Below are 13083 nucleotides of genomic sequence, written 5' to 3'. Positions count from 1 at the left end.
ACTGAGCACAAAGCTAATCCTCAAAGGAAGAAACAAGAATAGGTTGTGCTACAGCTTTTTTTTCCTCCTTGTTGTCCAGCTCTGATTTACGAAAGTTCTGGAGTCTGTTTTTGCCTTCCAATTTTTTTCTTGCTTTTTTAAATTAAAAACTTTCAGAGCATATCTGAAAGAGCATGGTCTCATAGCCACACCTATGTAAGGAAAATATATAATTTTTAATACATAAATATTTTGTTGCAGATATGCAGACAGGCATACAAACAGACCTCAGTGCAGACAAGGTTTAGCTAATACGTTAAATTTCAATCGTCTTTTAAATCCTAGTACTATCAAGTCAGGTACTACTAGTGTTAGAGCAGATGTGTTTAAAAAGGCCTATTCTTCCAATTAAGATGGAGCTATGAAAAAGTCTAGTGCTCACAAACTCTTTGATTATGAGGCAGAGACTAATAATTGTGAAGGATAAAGTTATCTAAACAGACTGTTCAATATATGGACTTTTTTGGTTGGGTTTGGGTTTTTTCCCCCCCCTCAATGCCCAGTTTAATCTGTCACTAAGAGGCTTTGGAGATTGTTGTGTCTTTATGAAATCTGCTTGCAGACTGCCCCACCAAACCAGCAGGATGCTCACTATGTGCATTTGAAACCTCACGACAGCATTAAGAATAATACAGATGTTTGAATTCCCAAATACTTAACTGCTTCTCAAGCTTCCCTGCAGTAGGGAAAACATAAACCAATCTCATTTTTCATTCAGGAGCTTTTGTTGGATTTAGCAGCTGTATTCAGATTCACAACCATCTCAAGAAATCTCCTCCAAGGGGCAAAACTATCTCCTAGGAGAAAAACACAGCCAAACATACTGTAATGCCAAGAACCTACTCATTAACAAGTGCAGAAAAGAACAGATCCAGGGACACTAGCCACATTTGTACTCTCCGTTTTTTACAAAAACAGGACTGTTTCTTATGAGCTAAAAGGCATTACATCATTCACCTAACCCTTTTTCTTTCTAGAAAATTGTATTGCTTTCTGTGAGCCAGAAGGAAAACAAAAGGTTGTTCACAAAGGTCTGTAACAGCTTTATATGGTAACCGATGGATTTGACTAAGGATCTCAGAAAGAGGATGAGCTGTGCCAATGTCACCCCATTTTCTTTCACGTCGCATGCAGCTGGTGTTGGGACGGCGGCGGGGGGCATAGTGAAAGGCTGAGGACGGAGGTGTACTTAGTTCGGAAGAGGTGTGAATCATGGCTTCAAAGCAACAAAGCAACCTGTTTAATGATTAAATAGGGGAAATGAAAGCATCTGAAGTTCCTGTTTTATCTGCGTGCACGTGTGTGTACACATATCTGACACATTCATGCACATGACTAATCACAGGGAAATATGAGTGAATTTGAGAGATGTATGGATGACCCGCACGCATGCATACTTATGTATGTATTGGTATATAAAAACCACCGACTTCATACATTGCCATGGTATGGCATGTATACTCTATGTTTAATGCTTGGGTTCACTCCTCAAACTAACTGACTTGGGCAAACCAAACCTAAAGATGCCAGGGCATTCCCCTGTCATAAGTGGCACTGTGAAGTACTCACACTTTCACTAAGTTATCACACCATTTTTCACTTGACAAAACAGACAATGATGAAGCGATTTCTTTGTGAAAAACAAGGCGTTAGCCTTGTTTTAATGAAGAACCTATAGGGAAATCCCCATCATTTTTAGATGGACCAGATGAGCTGTAAGAGTAGTATCAAAGCACCTCAATGTGTCAGGGCAGGTCTTTGAATCATTTTCCCACAGGTCCCCAATGAAAAGCTGTCACTCTGTAGTTAACACAGTCTTGGCAGAACTTGGCACAGAGCACCCGAACGCTGCCCAGCAGTTAGCGCAGCAATTCACAGCGAGGAGACGCCAAGAGTTAGATGTGATTTTGCTTTTCCCGGGCTTCATTCCCACTCCATGCATGTGAAACCTCCTTGTCCGCACAACAAATGCCCCCTCCTGCCTCACAGGGAGGGCAGTGCAGCACAGTTTGCATCCCACCAGACGCATGAGAGCATTCGTGCCATAAAATCAAGCCCACCTTCACTTATTCAACACACACCTGCAGCAGCACCTCAGAAAGGAAGAGAAGCACAGACTCGTGAACCTTTCCCAGGGAACCTATCCCTGCTTCCTGGGATGAGCAGGGGCTTTGCTTCTTGAGAATTTTATCTACACCAATGTTAGCAGTGTTAAATAACATCTGGCAACCTTGACTTCCATGAATTTGTGAAGTCCTACCTTTGAATTTGTGTTTTCTTCTCTACAGTATCCTGTCCTTTATCATTTAAATGCATGCTCTCTAACAAAAAATATTAAAAAACCAACCCCAACACCTGCTGCCTGATATTGTTTAATCAGAACTGCTCTATTTTCTGTTGCAAGAAATGGAGATCAGTCCCTCTCAAGTTACCTTTTGTGTCCTACTCCAGTTATTACCATGTCTTCTGGCACCTCATCCCCGTGCTTGGGGATGTTTGATGTCTTCTCATATGGAAACAACTTCATATCCTTGATTATCTTACTGTCCTTCTCTACATCTTCAGTAGTTCGGAGACTGCAGATCATCTTTTTTTGGAGATGAGGAGAACTTGAACTGAATGCGATGTTCCAGATGTGGGTTCATCACAGATTTTATTCAGTGGTTTAGCATGCCGCTCCACCATGCTGTTTGGCTGTCTGTTTCCCTCCTAATAATTTCCAGTGTTTGTCATCGAAGAGCTTCCCACTGTGCCTCCAAGATGTTTTTTCCATTTGATTATAGCCAATTTAGAGAATATCCTTGTGTTCATAGCTAGGGATGTGCCATCTGCAGTACTTTGCAATTATTCACACCAAATTCAACCTTCATTTTATCATCATCTGCTAACTTACAAATGTGAGAATCTTCTGTATTTCTTCACAGTTAGCTGTAGGTTGGACTGCCCTCAATAACTGTTTATCATCCACAAATGTTATCAGCTCATTATTAATTCCCTTTTCCACATCACCCAGAAATACATTGTACAGCATTGGTCCCTTTCTGAGATATCTGGGACACCTTCTCTGACATTTCAGTAACCCTCCTCCTTCAAGAAAACAGAAAATTTCTTCTTACTTTTGTTTCTTATCTTTTAACCAGTAACTAATTCATAGGATCATTTTTCCCCTTCTCACATGCTAGCCTAGTTTCTTTCAGAACATTTGCCCAATCTATCCACAGCGCTCCCTTAGTACCCGATTAGCTCTTGGCCCTGGCTAAGGTGCGATTCCTGTTTCTGATTTGTGTAGAAAAAAATGTTCCAATGTGTTTTGGCCATCTTTACATCTAACCTGACCAGAATTTATACCCCCTTCTATTTTCCTTCTTCAGATTTCACTCCTACAATTTAAAGACTATGTTTTTAACTCCTGAGAATCTCATTTACTGTGGTTTAGGAACGCTAGCTTTTTTTCCAGGTGTGGGAGTAGAGGGACACCCTTTTAAAAATTGATTTGGATTCACTCTGAGACCCCACTGCACTGAACATGCTGCAAGACTCCATGGTGTCTTCAAGCATTTTAGCCTCCAGCTGCTCCTTTTACTTTCCCCTTTTTTGCTTGCTTCCCAACGCTTACAATTTGCCCCTTTCAAACTGAGAAACACTGTGGTGGATTTTCTGTATGACATCTCTTTGGTAAACCAGAATTCTCCTCTTTCCTCCCTGGGAAGACCAGAACATGCACCACCACACTTTTTGTTCGTGCTCAGCCCCTGAAAGTTATGGCAATTGCGGTGTAAAATCTTGCTATTGAAAACTTAAAAACATAATGTACATTAATGGTGAAGATATCTGTATCTAATTCTGTACAAAACTGAGAAGTATGAAGTATGAGCCTAAATACACACAGCTCAAATGCACCATCACAGATCTTACCCACAGACCATAAGACTAGAAAATTAGCAGAGAAAATCAGCATTAGTTTTAAGAAAAAATTAATGTAGAGGGAGTTATCATTTACCCTTTAGAAACAAAAACTAGGGAAGATTTTTTAAAAAACTCAGGATAGAGAAATTAATCACATTTAAGTTATTGAGCCCTAGCTCTATTTTTCCTGAAACATCTTAATTAAAAAAAAAATAAAATTAAGAATCACTACATTATGCATTTCCCTCCTTATTTTCTGTCACATCCTATCTCCTGTGAATATGGAAACATCCATTTCCTCTCATCTGTATTTATATGCTAAGTTATCACAGCTAAAAATATACCAATTTACTAATTTTTGAGCAAAACTGTTTTTGTAAATAAAATAACTCCTTGAAGTGTTATGCAATTGAAGTTTAAAAGTTTGTGCCATTGACTTCAAAGGGCAGTGTGTAGGTTTTTCTACAGACAGTAGTTTTGGACAGAAAGGTGTGCAGTAAACATGATAAAAACAAGTATCTTCTTATGCTAAAGGTTTTTATCTTTCTTTTCCGTTTCTTTTCAATGAAACAAAGAGATAGAGCTCAAATATTTGAGTTGACAGGAATACTAGCACTGTCAAGTCTACACAGCTGAGGAACAGTGATTTAATTCATTTTCCTCATCAGCTAAATTCAGCTTGACGAGTTTGCATCTATTGGTTGTCAGAGCATTGCCCTGATTCTCAGATTTTAAACAGAGATTTCAGTATTGGCTTTAAAAGAAGAAAGGAAAAGTGTTGTGAGGAGAGATGTGTGATAGGGAATCAATTAAAGAAAATCAGTAGACCTGGAGAACTGATATGAAACCATCCCTCCAGAGCCTTTCTACAGAGTACTGCTTAACTTGGTTTAAATTGGGTTTGGTCAGGATTTAAAAATGTAGAGTCAGAAGCTCAGATGGGACAAAACTGCAACACCTCCAGAACCAGTCTTACAGATCAAGTAATAAAGTGGAAAAATGGAAAAACTAAAGATAAATTATTTATAGCTTTGTCAGTTTTGGGAGGTTTTTTTTAATAAAAAAACCCAAACACTGCTTGAAAGCGAATTTTTAAAACCTGCAAGTGTTTTTAAATGTTTTAAGACTGTCCAGATTTTTGTAAATGTTGTTCTTCAAATAATTTTGTCCAAATATTGTGGAGAAATTCCTGCATTTAGTTGTGAATACGCAGCATTGAATTCTTGATTAAGTTAGTACCTCCAGCTCAGTCCCTTCTTTTAGCTAGTCCCCCCTTCTTTTTCCAAAAGTAGCATACTAGCTGGGATCTGAAATATTGCTTGGGGAGCACAGTGATAGAAATAAGACAAATTTTACCCTTGTAAAGGAGATTTTAGAGAAATTAAGACAATTACATCAGGAATGAACTTGGCTCAGCCTACAGAGGCACTATATGTCCCGCTCAGTAGGGTTTGTTATATCGCCAGTACAATGTAACATTTTATCTGCTCTCTTCAGATTCACATGTGTATTTAGCCCTACTGCTTTTGGCTCCTGCAGGAGGCCACGCAGAGCTCGGGGTGCTGGGGCCGGCACTTTGGCAACGCTGGAAAGTTCAGCAAGATAGAGCTTGAAAAAAGGAAGATATAAAATGCCAACTAAGCAGGATGTGTAATCAACAGCCTCCTCTCCTCAGAAAATAAAATTTTTACTTAATGGGGGGAAAAGGGGGAAGGCAGAAATATCAGAGAGCAGATATTTTTTGGACAGACTGTGACATTTACAAATATCGACATTCTCTTAATGTACCAAAAACTGTTCATCAAGATAAAACAATGCAAATAGCTAAGTCGGTCACAAGAACAGCTACTCAGGCAGGACTCAGCCCACAAAGATGACATAAAAAGTTGACTCTATGCACATTTTAAAAATAAATAAAGTCTTTTTTTTCCTGTTCTCTCATCTGCTTTGAAGAATATTTTAGATATTCTTTTAACAATGTTCTGAAAAAAGTAAGATAAACAAGCTTGTGCCTTCTAAAATATAAAAGAGTACAACAGTAACAGAAATAACGGATAATCTAGTGGGAGATACGATTCTGGAGTCTTTTGAATTTTTTAAGGCTGTCCTTTTAACACTTGTTTTTGCAAAGCAACATTTTATATATTTTTTAATCCACCCTTCTGCAATCCATATTGTAATGTCAGTTAGACTAGATCTATAGGGACCCAGAGACAAGTATAATTTTATTATGGTAATAAAGGACAAGAGGAATACATTCTTGTGAATTTGTTCCCTTTGAAAATTTTATCTATGAAAAGAGAAAACCATCATGGTTTTGAAGAGAGTAGAGCTTTAAAATATCCATTTCATATCCAAGGCTGAGTTTAACTGCATGGGCTTTATATATTCCTAAGCATTTATCCATAAAATCCTACAAAAATATTTTCTAACACACAATAGAATACGTCCAGCCTATATATTCACTTATTTCATTCAGCTTTCTAAAAAAGGCTGCACCCTAAAAAATAAAGCCACTTTTAGTTATGAACCAATATACAGATTAAGACGACTAATTTTATTTAACTTCTTTTTTTTTTTTTTTTAAAACATCACTAGTGGCACTCTAGTTTGAACAGTACAGTAAGTTTGCTCCTGCCTTCTCACTGTCCTCCCCAGTCCTGGAGACACCTGCCTGAAGCTCATGGGAGGCAGTAAGTGGGTTTAAGATGAAAACCTGCCGCATTTCCCCACTTACCTCTCTTCGATGTCCTGCAATGCAGCTCCTTCATGTTGGCTCTTCCCCAGCACTACTGAAATGCCCCCTGGGGTCATCGATCCCTTACACTCTGAGTCAGGGCACTCTGCTCTCCCCACACTGCGCCCCTCTCCTGTCATGGTGAGCAGCCCCAAAAACGGGGTACCATTCAGCAGCTCTTCACCTTGCACCCCAGAGAGAGAAGTGCCCTTTGGGGACCCTCCGCTCCCAGACCTCTCACAGCCCACGTTGTCATCAATCCTCTCTTCTACCTCGCGAGCACTGATCAAACCAAGCGTGCTCTGGCACTGGCCAAGTTTCTGATCAATAAATTACTCTGTTTTACATGGTTCAAAGTTAAGCTTTTATTTGTTTTTTAAATTAAAAAAATAAATTTCGTTATTAAATAGTGGAATGGGTCTAAACTAATGTTTACATATTAATTCACTTGCTTTAGGATACCACCAGAGAAATAATTAAAGTATACCACCTGGACAAAACTTTCTGTTAGAAAGCTCAACAGTGGCGTAATTCAGTTAAACAGGAAAAAAACCCCAAAAGTCTTAATGTTTACAATGAACGTTAGAAGTAAACCTCTGGTTTTAGTGTCATCCAAATCTAGTTTCCATCACAAAGGCAGTCATTGTATTCAGAATACTATACCACAGTGCTAATGTCATCGGCTTCGTCTGGTTTCTTTTGCCTGCTTGGCAGGGATTTCAAGTACTCAAGGTGCCTCCGTGCATCCTCTTGATTTTGCCGGACGTAATAAACCACATATGAGATCACCATGGTGAACCAGCCAAACATGGTGACCAGCATGGCGTAATCAGTAGTCTTTTTAGGGAGGTTGCAGAGGTCAGCATCGTTGGCAGCATTGAGGAACGGTCTCCCCGCGTGTTCATCCAGCACAGAAGTCTTGCAGATGACGTTGTTGGCCGTCTCGTGATTGGAGGCCATGCTCCTCAACACCTGCTGCAGCGTGCAGTCACAGTGCCAGGGATTGTTTGCAATTCTGGCTCTGGCCTTTAAGTTGTTGAAAGCGTTTTTGTGCACGCTCTGAATCCGGTTGTCAGACAAATCCAGAGTCTGTAAGGTTTCTGCCACCCCTTTAAAGGCATGTTCATCTATAAACTCAATCCCGTTTTTTGATAAATTGAGGACTCTCAGTTGGTGCAAGTCCTTAAAAATTTCGTTGGGGATGGATGTTATCTGATTGGAGTCCAAATAAAGTAAGACTGTTTCTGGAGGAAGATCTCTGGGTATTTCCTTGAGGTTTGCATTGCTACAGCTGACGTTCAGACCTCCGGAGTGAGAACAGAGGCAGCCTTTTGGGCACATACTGGCAGAATGAAAGCACAGTATCATGAGGACAAAACTTTGTAAGAGCAGACACATGGAGAGGGAACGAGTTAACCACAGGTCTACCAAATGCATGCTGGGGTGTCAGCATAATCACACGACCATTTTTTATTCAGCCAACGGTGGTGGGAAAAGGATTGGCAAAGCTGAAACGCGGCTTCATTTTCTTCGGTGGGATTAGTAAAAACTGACTAGCATGTGGGCTTCCTCATGGTCAATAGTCTTCTTAGAAGTACACCTGCAGAGAGGAAGGAAAAAAGTTCCTTATACCATAAAGTCCAATCCCAATTTTGTTTTCATTAAAAAACCAGAAATAAAATGAAGTCAAAGTGAAATGCAACACTAAATGATCTATTATCCCATCAGTGCACCAGAGGGTTTATTTAGGTAATTCCTATTAGCATTAATCTGAGTTTGGTACATAACTCCCCAGGACATTTTTAAGAGGATAGACTACACTTATTACAAATTGCACAGGTTTGGGCTTTAATACTTATTAGAGGAGGCACTTGTTTGTTTTTATCATGGACTTTCCTAAAACAGCTATAAAACTAAATTATATTTTCCCTTGCTAAAGTAGAAGATGCATTAATAAGAGCTAAGAGTTGGATCTCCAGCAACGGTGCCAGGTAAGTGAGGAATTTGTGGTGGTTCATGTGAATTTATCTCAAAATAACTTATGCTATTTTAAGTCCAAATCAAAGTACTTCACCAAGGAAATATTTTTACTATATCAAGAAACAAAAATTAAGTAAAACAAGTGCTGCTGCAAGACACCACAAACATCTACCATCTCCTTCATTGTCTCCCCCTCTTTCCGTTCTACTTTTGAACGGTGGACTTCCTGTACCTCCCAGCATTTTGTGAGACCCACAGAAATCATTGCTACTTCCAGTTTTTTTGAACATTTTCTTTTGATTTAACATAGAGAAAAAACAAAGAAATGTAACAATTGCCAGAAACTCACACAGCCCACCTCCAAACCAAATAAAACTCACACAAACCTATGTACGAGCCAAACAAAAAAAATCTTATTCATGGCATGTAATTAGCTAATAGAACATATGAAAAATATTGTTTCTGCTTCTCCTCTCTCAAGTTGGCTTAAGAATAGTAAATATCCAGAAGCTTTTCCATTTTCTCCTTTAATTGGAGCACAAATACAAAACTCTGAAATGCTGACCTATAAGGTTTCAAAGACAACCTCATTTATTTTTTCCCCTATTATGGTAAGCTATGAATTTCTAACAACAGGTCCATTTGTTTTCATGTACATGCCCTCTGTCTTTGTATCAGCTTGGATATTTGCAGCCTTCAGGTTGTATTTAGACAGAAATGAATTTTTTTTTTTCCAAATCCACACTATAGTCTACTGAACAACAAAATCCCTGCAGGGAGAATATGTGCGATTTTACAGGAAAAAGAAGAAATTACATTGCAATCATTTTTGCCTGCAGAACTCACATACTAACTGCAGTTTCTGGTACATCGCAGTAATATGGATCAGATGTGTCATGCAGAATATACAACCCATTGCTCAAGTTTTATTTAACCCTTTTGCTGAGGCTTAGTATGTCAGTAACCCCACAGAAAAAAAACCCAAACCCAAATCCATCCTAATAGCATGTGTATTATGTGTGATTACTCCATTGCTATCGCTTGGGAATGGCAAAAGCTCAGCACACTCTCACTGCAACTACTGCAAACAGTAGCGTATCACCACTACTCTTCAACTTATTTATTGATCAAGAGAAAGATTGCCCAAGAACCTAAACAGAAAGTTTACACTTGGACTCCATAAAACTGCTAGTCTAAAATTAAAAAGAAAGGAAATTGTTAGCAATGAGAAATTGTGAAGTTAACCCTGGAAATGTGAAAACATTAAGAAGGGAAGTAAGCAGAGCACAAAACGCTCCCTTGGAGGATGGAGAGCTGAGGTAGCACCTCCACAATCAGTGGAGTCCTGCAGGCCCTCTGTGGAAGAAACAGGATTTACGTAAAGAAGCCCATTGCACTGGGTGCATCCTTGCCATTTCTCTCTGCGGCTCTTTGGTCACTGCAGTGCCTGGTCTTCAGATCAGATAGAAATCTGTTACAGAAGGAGACAAGCTCCAGAAGTTGTTTTTTCCCAGCCTGCCCAAAAGTGCTAAGTACTTGCTAAAATGTGCAGCCCATTCGGAGCCCAAGCTGGAGCTGGCAGCTGCTCCCCCTGGCAGCTCCAAGCTGGCAATCTGCTCCTCCCTCCCGCAGGCCCTGGTGCTGTGGCAAGAAGGCCCGTCCCCTGGAAAAACAGCCACCTATTTTCTTTTCCCTTCATGTTTACAAGTCTTGCTACCGTGCTGCACCAAGAGTAGATGAGTGGTCCAGCTCATCACCACAGAATGAGCATCATCTCATCACTTGTATACAGTGGCTTCCCACCAACAATACTGGGGTCCTACCACAGGAATGGACTGAGGTGAAAGAGCAAAGAGCTGAAGTAGTCTCAGATGCTTAATTTTGTAGAAGCATAAAAATCACACTGTTGTCACCGGACTGGGGTGATTACGTATCATATTTGCTTCATTACAGGCTAAAAAAACTCTGCCAACCTGGAATTACACCATGGATCCTGCTGAGCCCTGCATCAGTGCAGCTATGCCACCAAACATCATGTGTCAAAAAGGCTGCAAGCACCAAAGACCATGTGGAACATCTTCATCCCACTGAAGACAAATGAAGCTCTTTTTCTTTAATGTATTAATGTGTTTAGAGTGGAAGTAGGATCATTACAGACTATGCAGGAAAGTGTTTAATGAAGCAATGCCTCTTCAAAAGAGATAACTAAGTAAATGTATAAAGAGGAAGAAAAACTCCCAATGTTTTAAGTTGTTAGAGCAAATACAAGTTTAAACCTGTAATTAACAACCCAGTCAACAAAACTTAGCTGAGCAAGAATAAAGCTCAGCAAATTCTCAGTACATTAACTGGAAGCAATCCAACGGGACTGAGCATCAGTCAGGGGAAACACAGCTTTGTTTACTTCCATAATCAAAATAACTGATCCAAGGGATATCTGAGGTTTGGGTTTCACCAACAAACTCATAGCATCCTAGTGACCGCAACAAGAAAAAAAGAAAACTAGGGTCCGCTCATTTGTAATGCCAACAGGAAGATTTTTTGGCTTCTTGAGCATCTATCTCATTTTGTCTGCTTGGAACACAATAAATAAAGAAGAAAGTAACAAAGTTGGAATAAAAACAAGTTATATGTACCAGACAGAAACAGTAAAGACTACAGAGAAAGGGATGGAAGACAAAGAATTAAAATAAATACATTAATTAATTAGAAATCTGAATATAAAGAAAAGAAAGATAAATTAAAAAGTAAATGAAGGCACAGGGAAATGACAGCAATACTACAAGCACAGGTAACAGCATGGTATAAAAAGGCTTTCTGTGTACACTTCTACATAGAAAACCTAACATACAAGTCAAATACTGCAGGGCAATAAAACTACACAGGGAAGACTGCACAAAAGAATTCTTTACAGTCTTGCAATTTAAACTGGTTTTCAAGCTTTCCTCTTCTCATGCTCCCTCAAGACCATTCACTCAATACAAACATCCAACAGTGTAGGAAAATGTACACATCCCGAAATCCTCAAGGGAAGCACACTTCCTTTTAATACATAGTGAGACTTCTACTGAGCTTCAGGTGTCAGGTACTTGCAGATGGTTGCCTTTCCAGTGAGCAAGGTGCAGAGACTGTATCTTAGCACTTGAATGCAATACTACTAAATTAGGTATTTGATTAATAAGTCCTCCCCACAAGAATTCAGCACGGTAAAGAAACATTAGTGCTTCCAAATACCCACCTGGAAAAAAGGGCCTGCAGACTTAGCCAAGTCACACAGAAAGCCCATGACAAGACTATTTTCAATACTAATTTATGCTGTTGTGTCCTCAGAGCAAGATATAGGAATATAGGAAATCCTAGAACCATCAAACAGAACAGTACAAAAGTGACCCTGTGAAAGAGCCTGAGAGTTTTTGTTGTTTAGGACAATACTAAGACAACAAAAGATGCATTAAAAAAATAATCAATCACACGTGTATATAATTAAAGATGTCTGACTTAAGGGGAAGGGCAAGGGGAAGTAAAAGTGGTTTCTACTCTAGCGTAGAGACTTTCAGAGTCCATGTGGCAGCTCTTCAGTCATTACACAAGTGTGCACATGTGTGAGCCACAGAACTACGTCACTGGCCCTCCACATTGCCTCTGCCCCCATAAAAAGTAAGAGTGGAGAAGCTGCTAGTCCCTTGGATTTGAAGGCCAACCACTGCTGAGGACTCAAAAGCAGAGGCCAAAATCAGCCTTAAGAGATATCCTGCCTATAGTATTTCAAACACAGACACCCTCAACCATCTGGATCACCTTGCATCTCCACCAAGATGAAGTCATCAGAGCCCCTTGTTGGTGACTCTCTTCCTGAAAAATTGTGTCTTCCAAATGAGGGAGACTCACTCCTTGCTTGTTCATTAGATCCCTTGTCCCTACGTTGTGTATTTAGATATCAGTAGGGTGCTTCAAAGATTACTCTCTAGGACTACAAAAACTACCTATGACAGCCAAATATCTTTGTTCAAGTCACTCCAATATCACAAAACTTTTACTTGAAATTTCACCTGAATTCTCAGACATTTTCAGGTGAATTCCCAAACATTTCTGTTGAGGAGGGATCAAGAACATCACCCTTTTCCTGATGGTTATTCATCAAGCAAGATCTCACATTATAAAGACCAGGCAAGGTCTTTAATATAAATGTCTTGATGGGATGATTTCTGTCTGAAATCACAGCAATGAGGGCCACTAATGAAGTCTGTAGAACAGGATCACACAGAGCCACACCAGTGAAGACCCCCCCCCAGACTCACACATACATCATCACTCGTCTTGCTTGTAGTCAAACACTGATGGGAAGAATCAGCAGCAGCTCTCTGCAGTAAGTACCACACTGGCCTTCACTGAATCACAGATCATAAGGACTCTTCAGTGAT

General features: G+C 39.7%; 1 protein-coding gene across 8 annotated transcripts in view; it reads right to left on the bottom strand.

Moving 5' to 3' along the window:
• Nucleotides 1-13083, bottom strand: part of LRRC3B (leucine rich repeat containing 3B) — a 141010-nt gene that overhangs the window by 3191 nt on the left and 124736 nt on the right. For 5 of the 8 annotated variants that reach the window (XM_075052673.1, XM_075052683.1, XM_075052665.1 and 2 more), the window contains one exon: nucleotides 6812-8282. The exons of 1 other annotated variant lie outside the window; for it this stretch is intronic. In XM_075052673.1, the coding sequence (XP_074908774.1) occupies nucleotides 7340-8119 (780 nt within the window). In that variant the 5' untranslated portion in view covers nucleotides 8120-8282 and the 3' untranslated portion in view covers nucleotides 6812-7339. Of the gene's footprint in view, nucleotides 1-2471; nucleotides 6501-6811; nucleotides 8283-13083 lie in introns of those variants that run through there. 2 more of the 8 variants (XR_012653811.1, XM_075052655.1) reach the window with 2 other exon arrangements.

The sequence above is a fragment of the Buteo buteo genome, chromosome 2 (genome assembly GCF_964188355.1).
Source record: "Buteo buteo chromosome 2, bButBut1.hap1.1, whole genome shotgun sequence".
Lineage (NCBI taxonomy): Eukaryota > Metazoa > Chordata > Aves > Accipitriformes > Accipitridae > Buteo > Buteo buteo.
The sequence above is the reverse complement of the archived record's forward strand: the minus strand, read 5'-3'. Positions and strand labels throughout refer to the sequence as shown.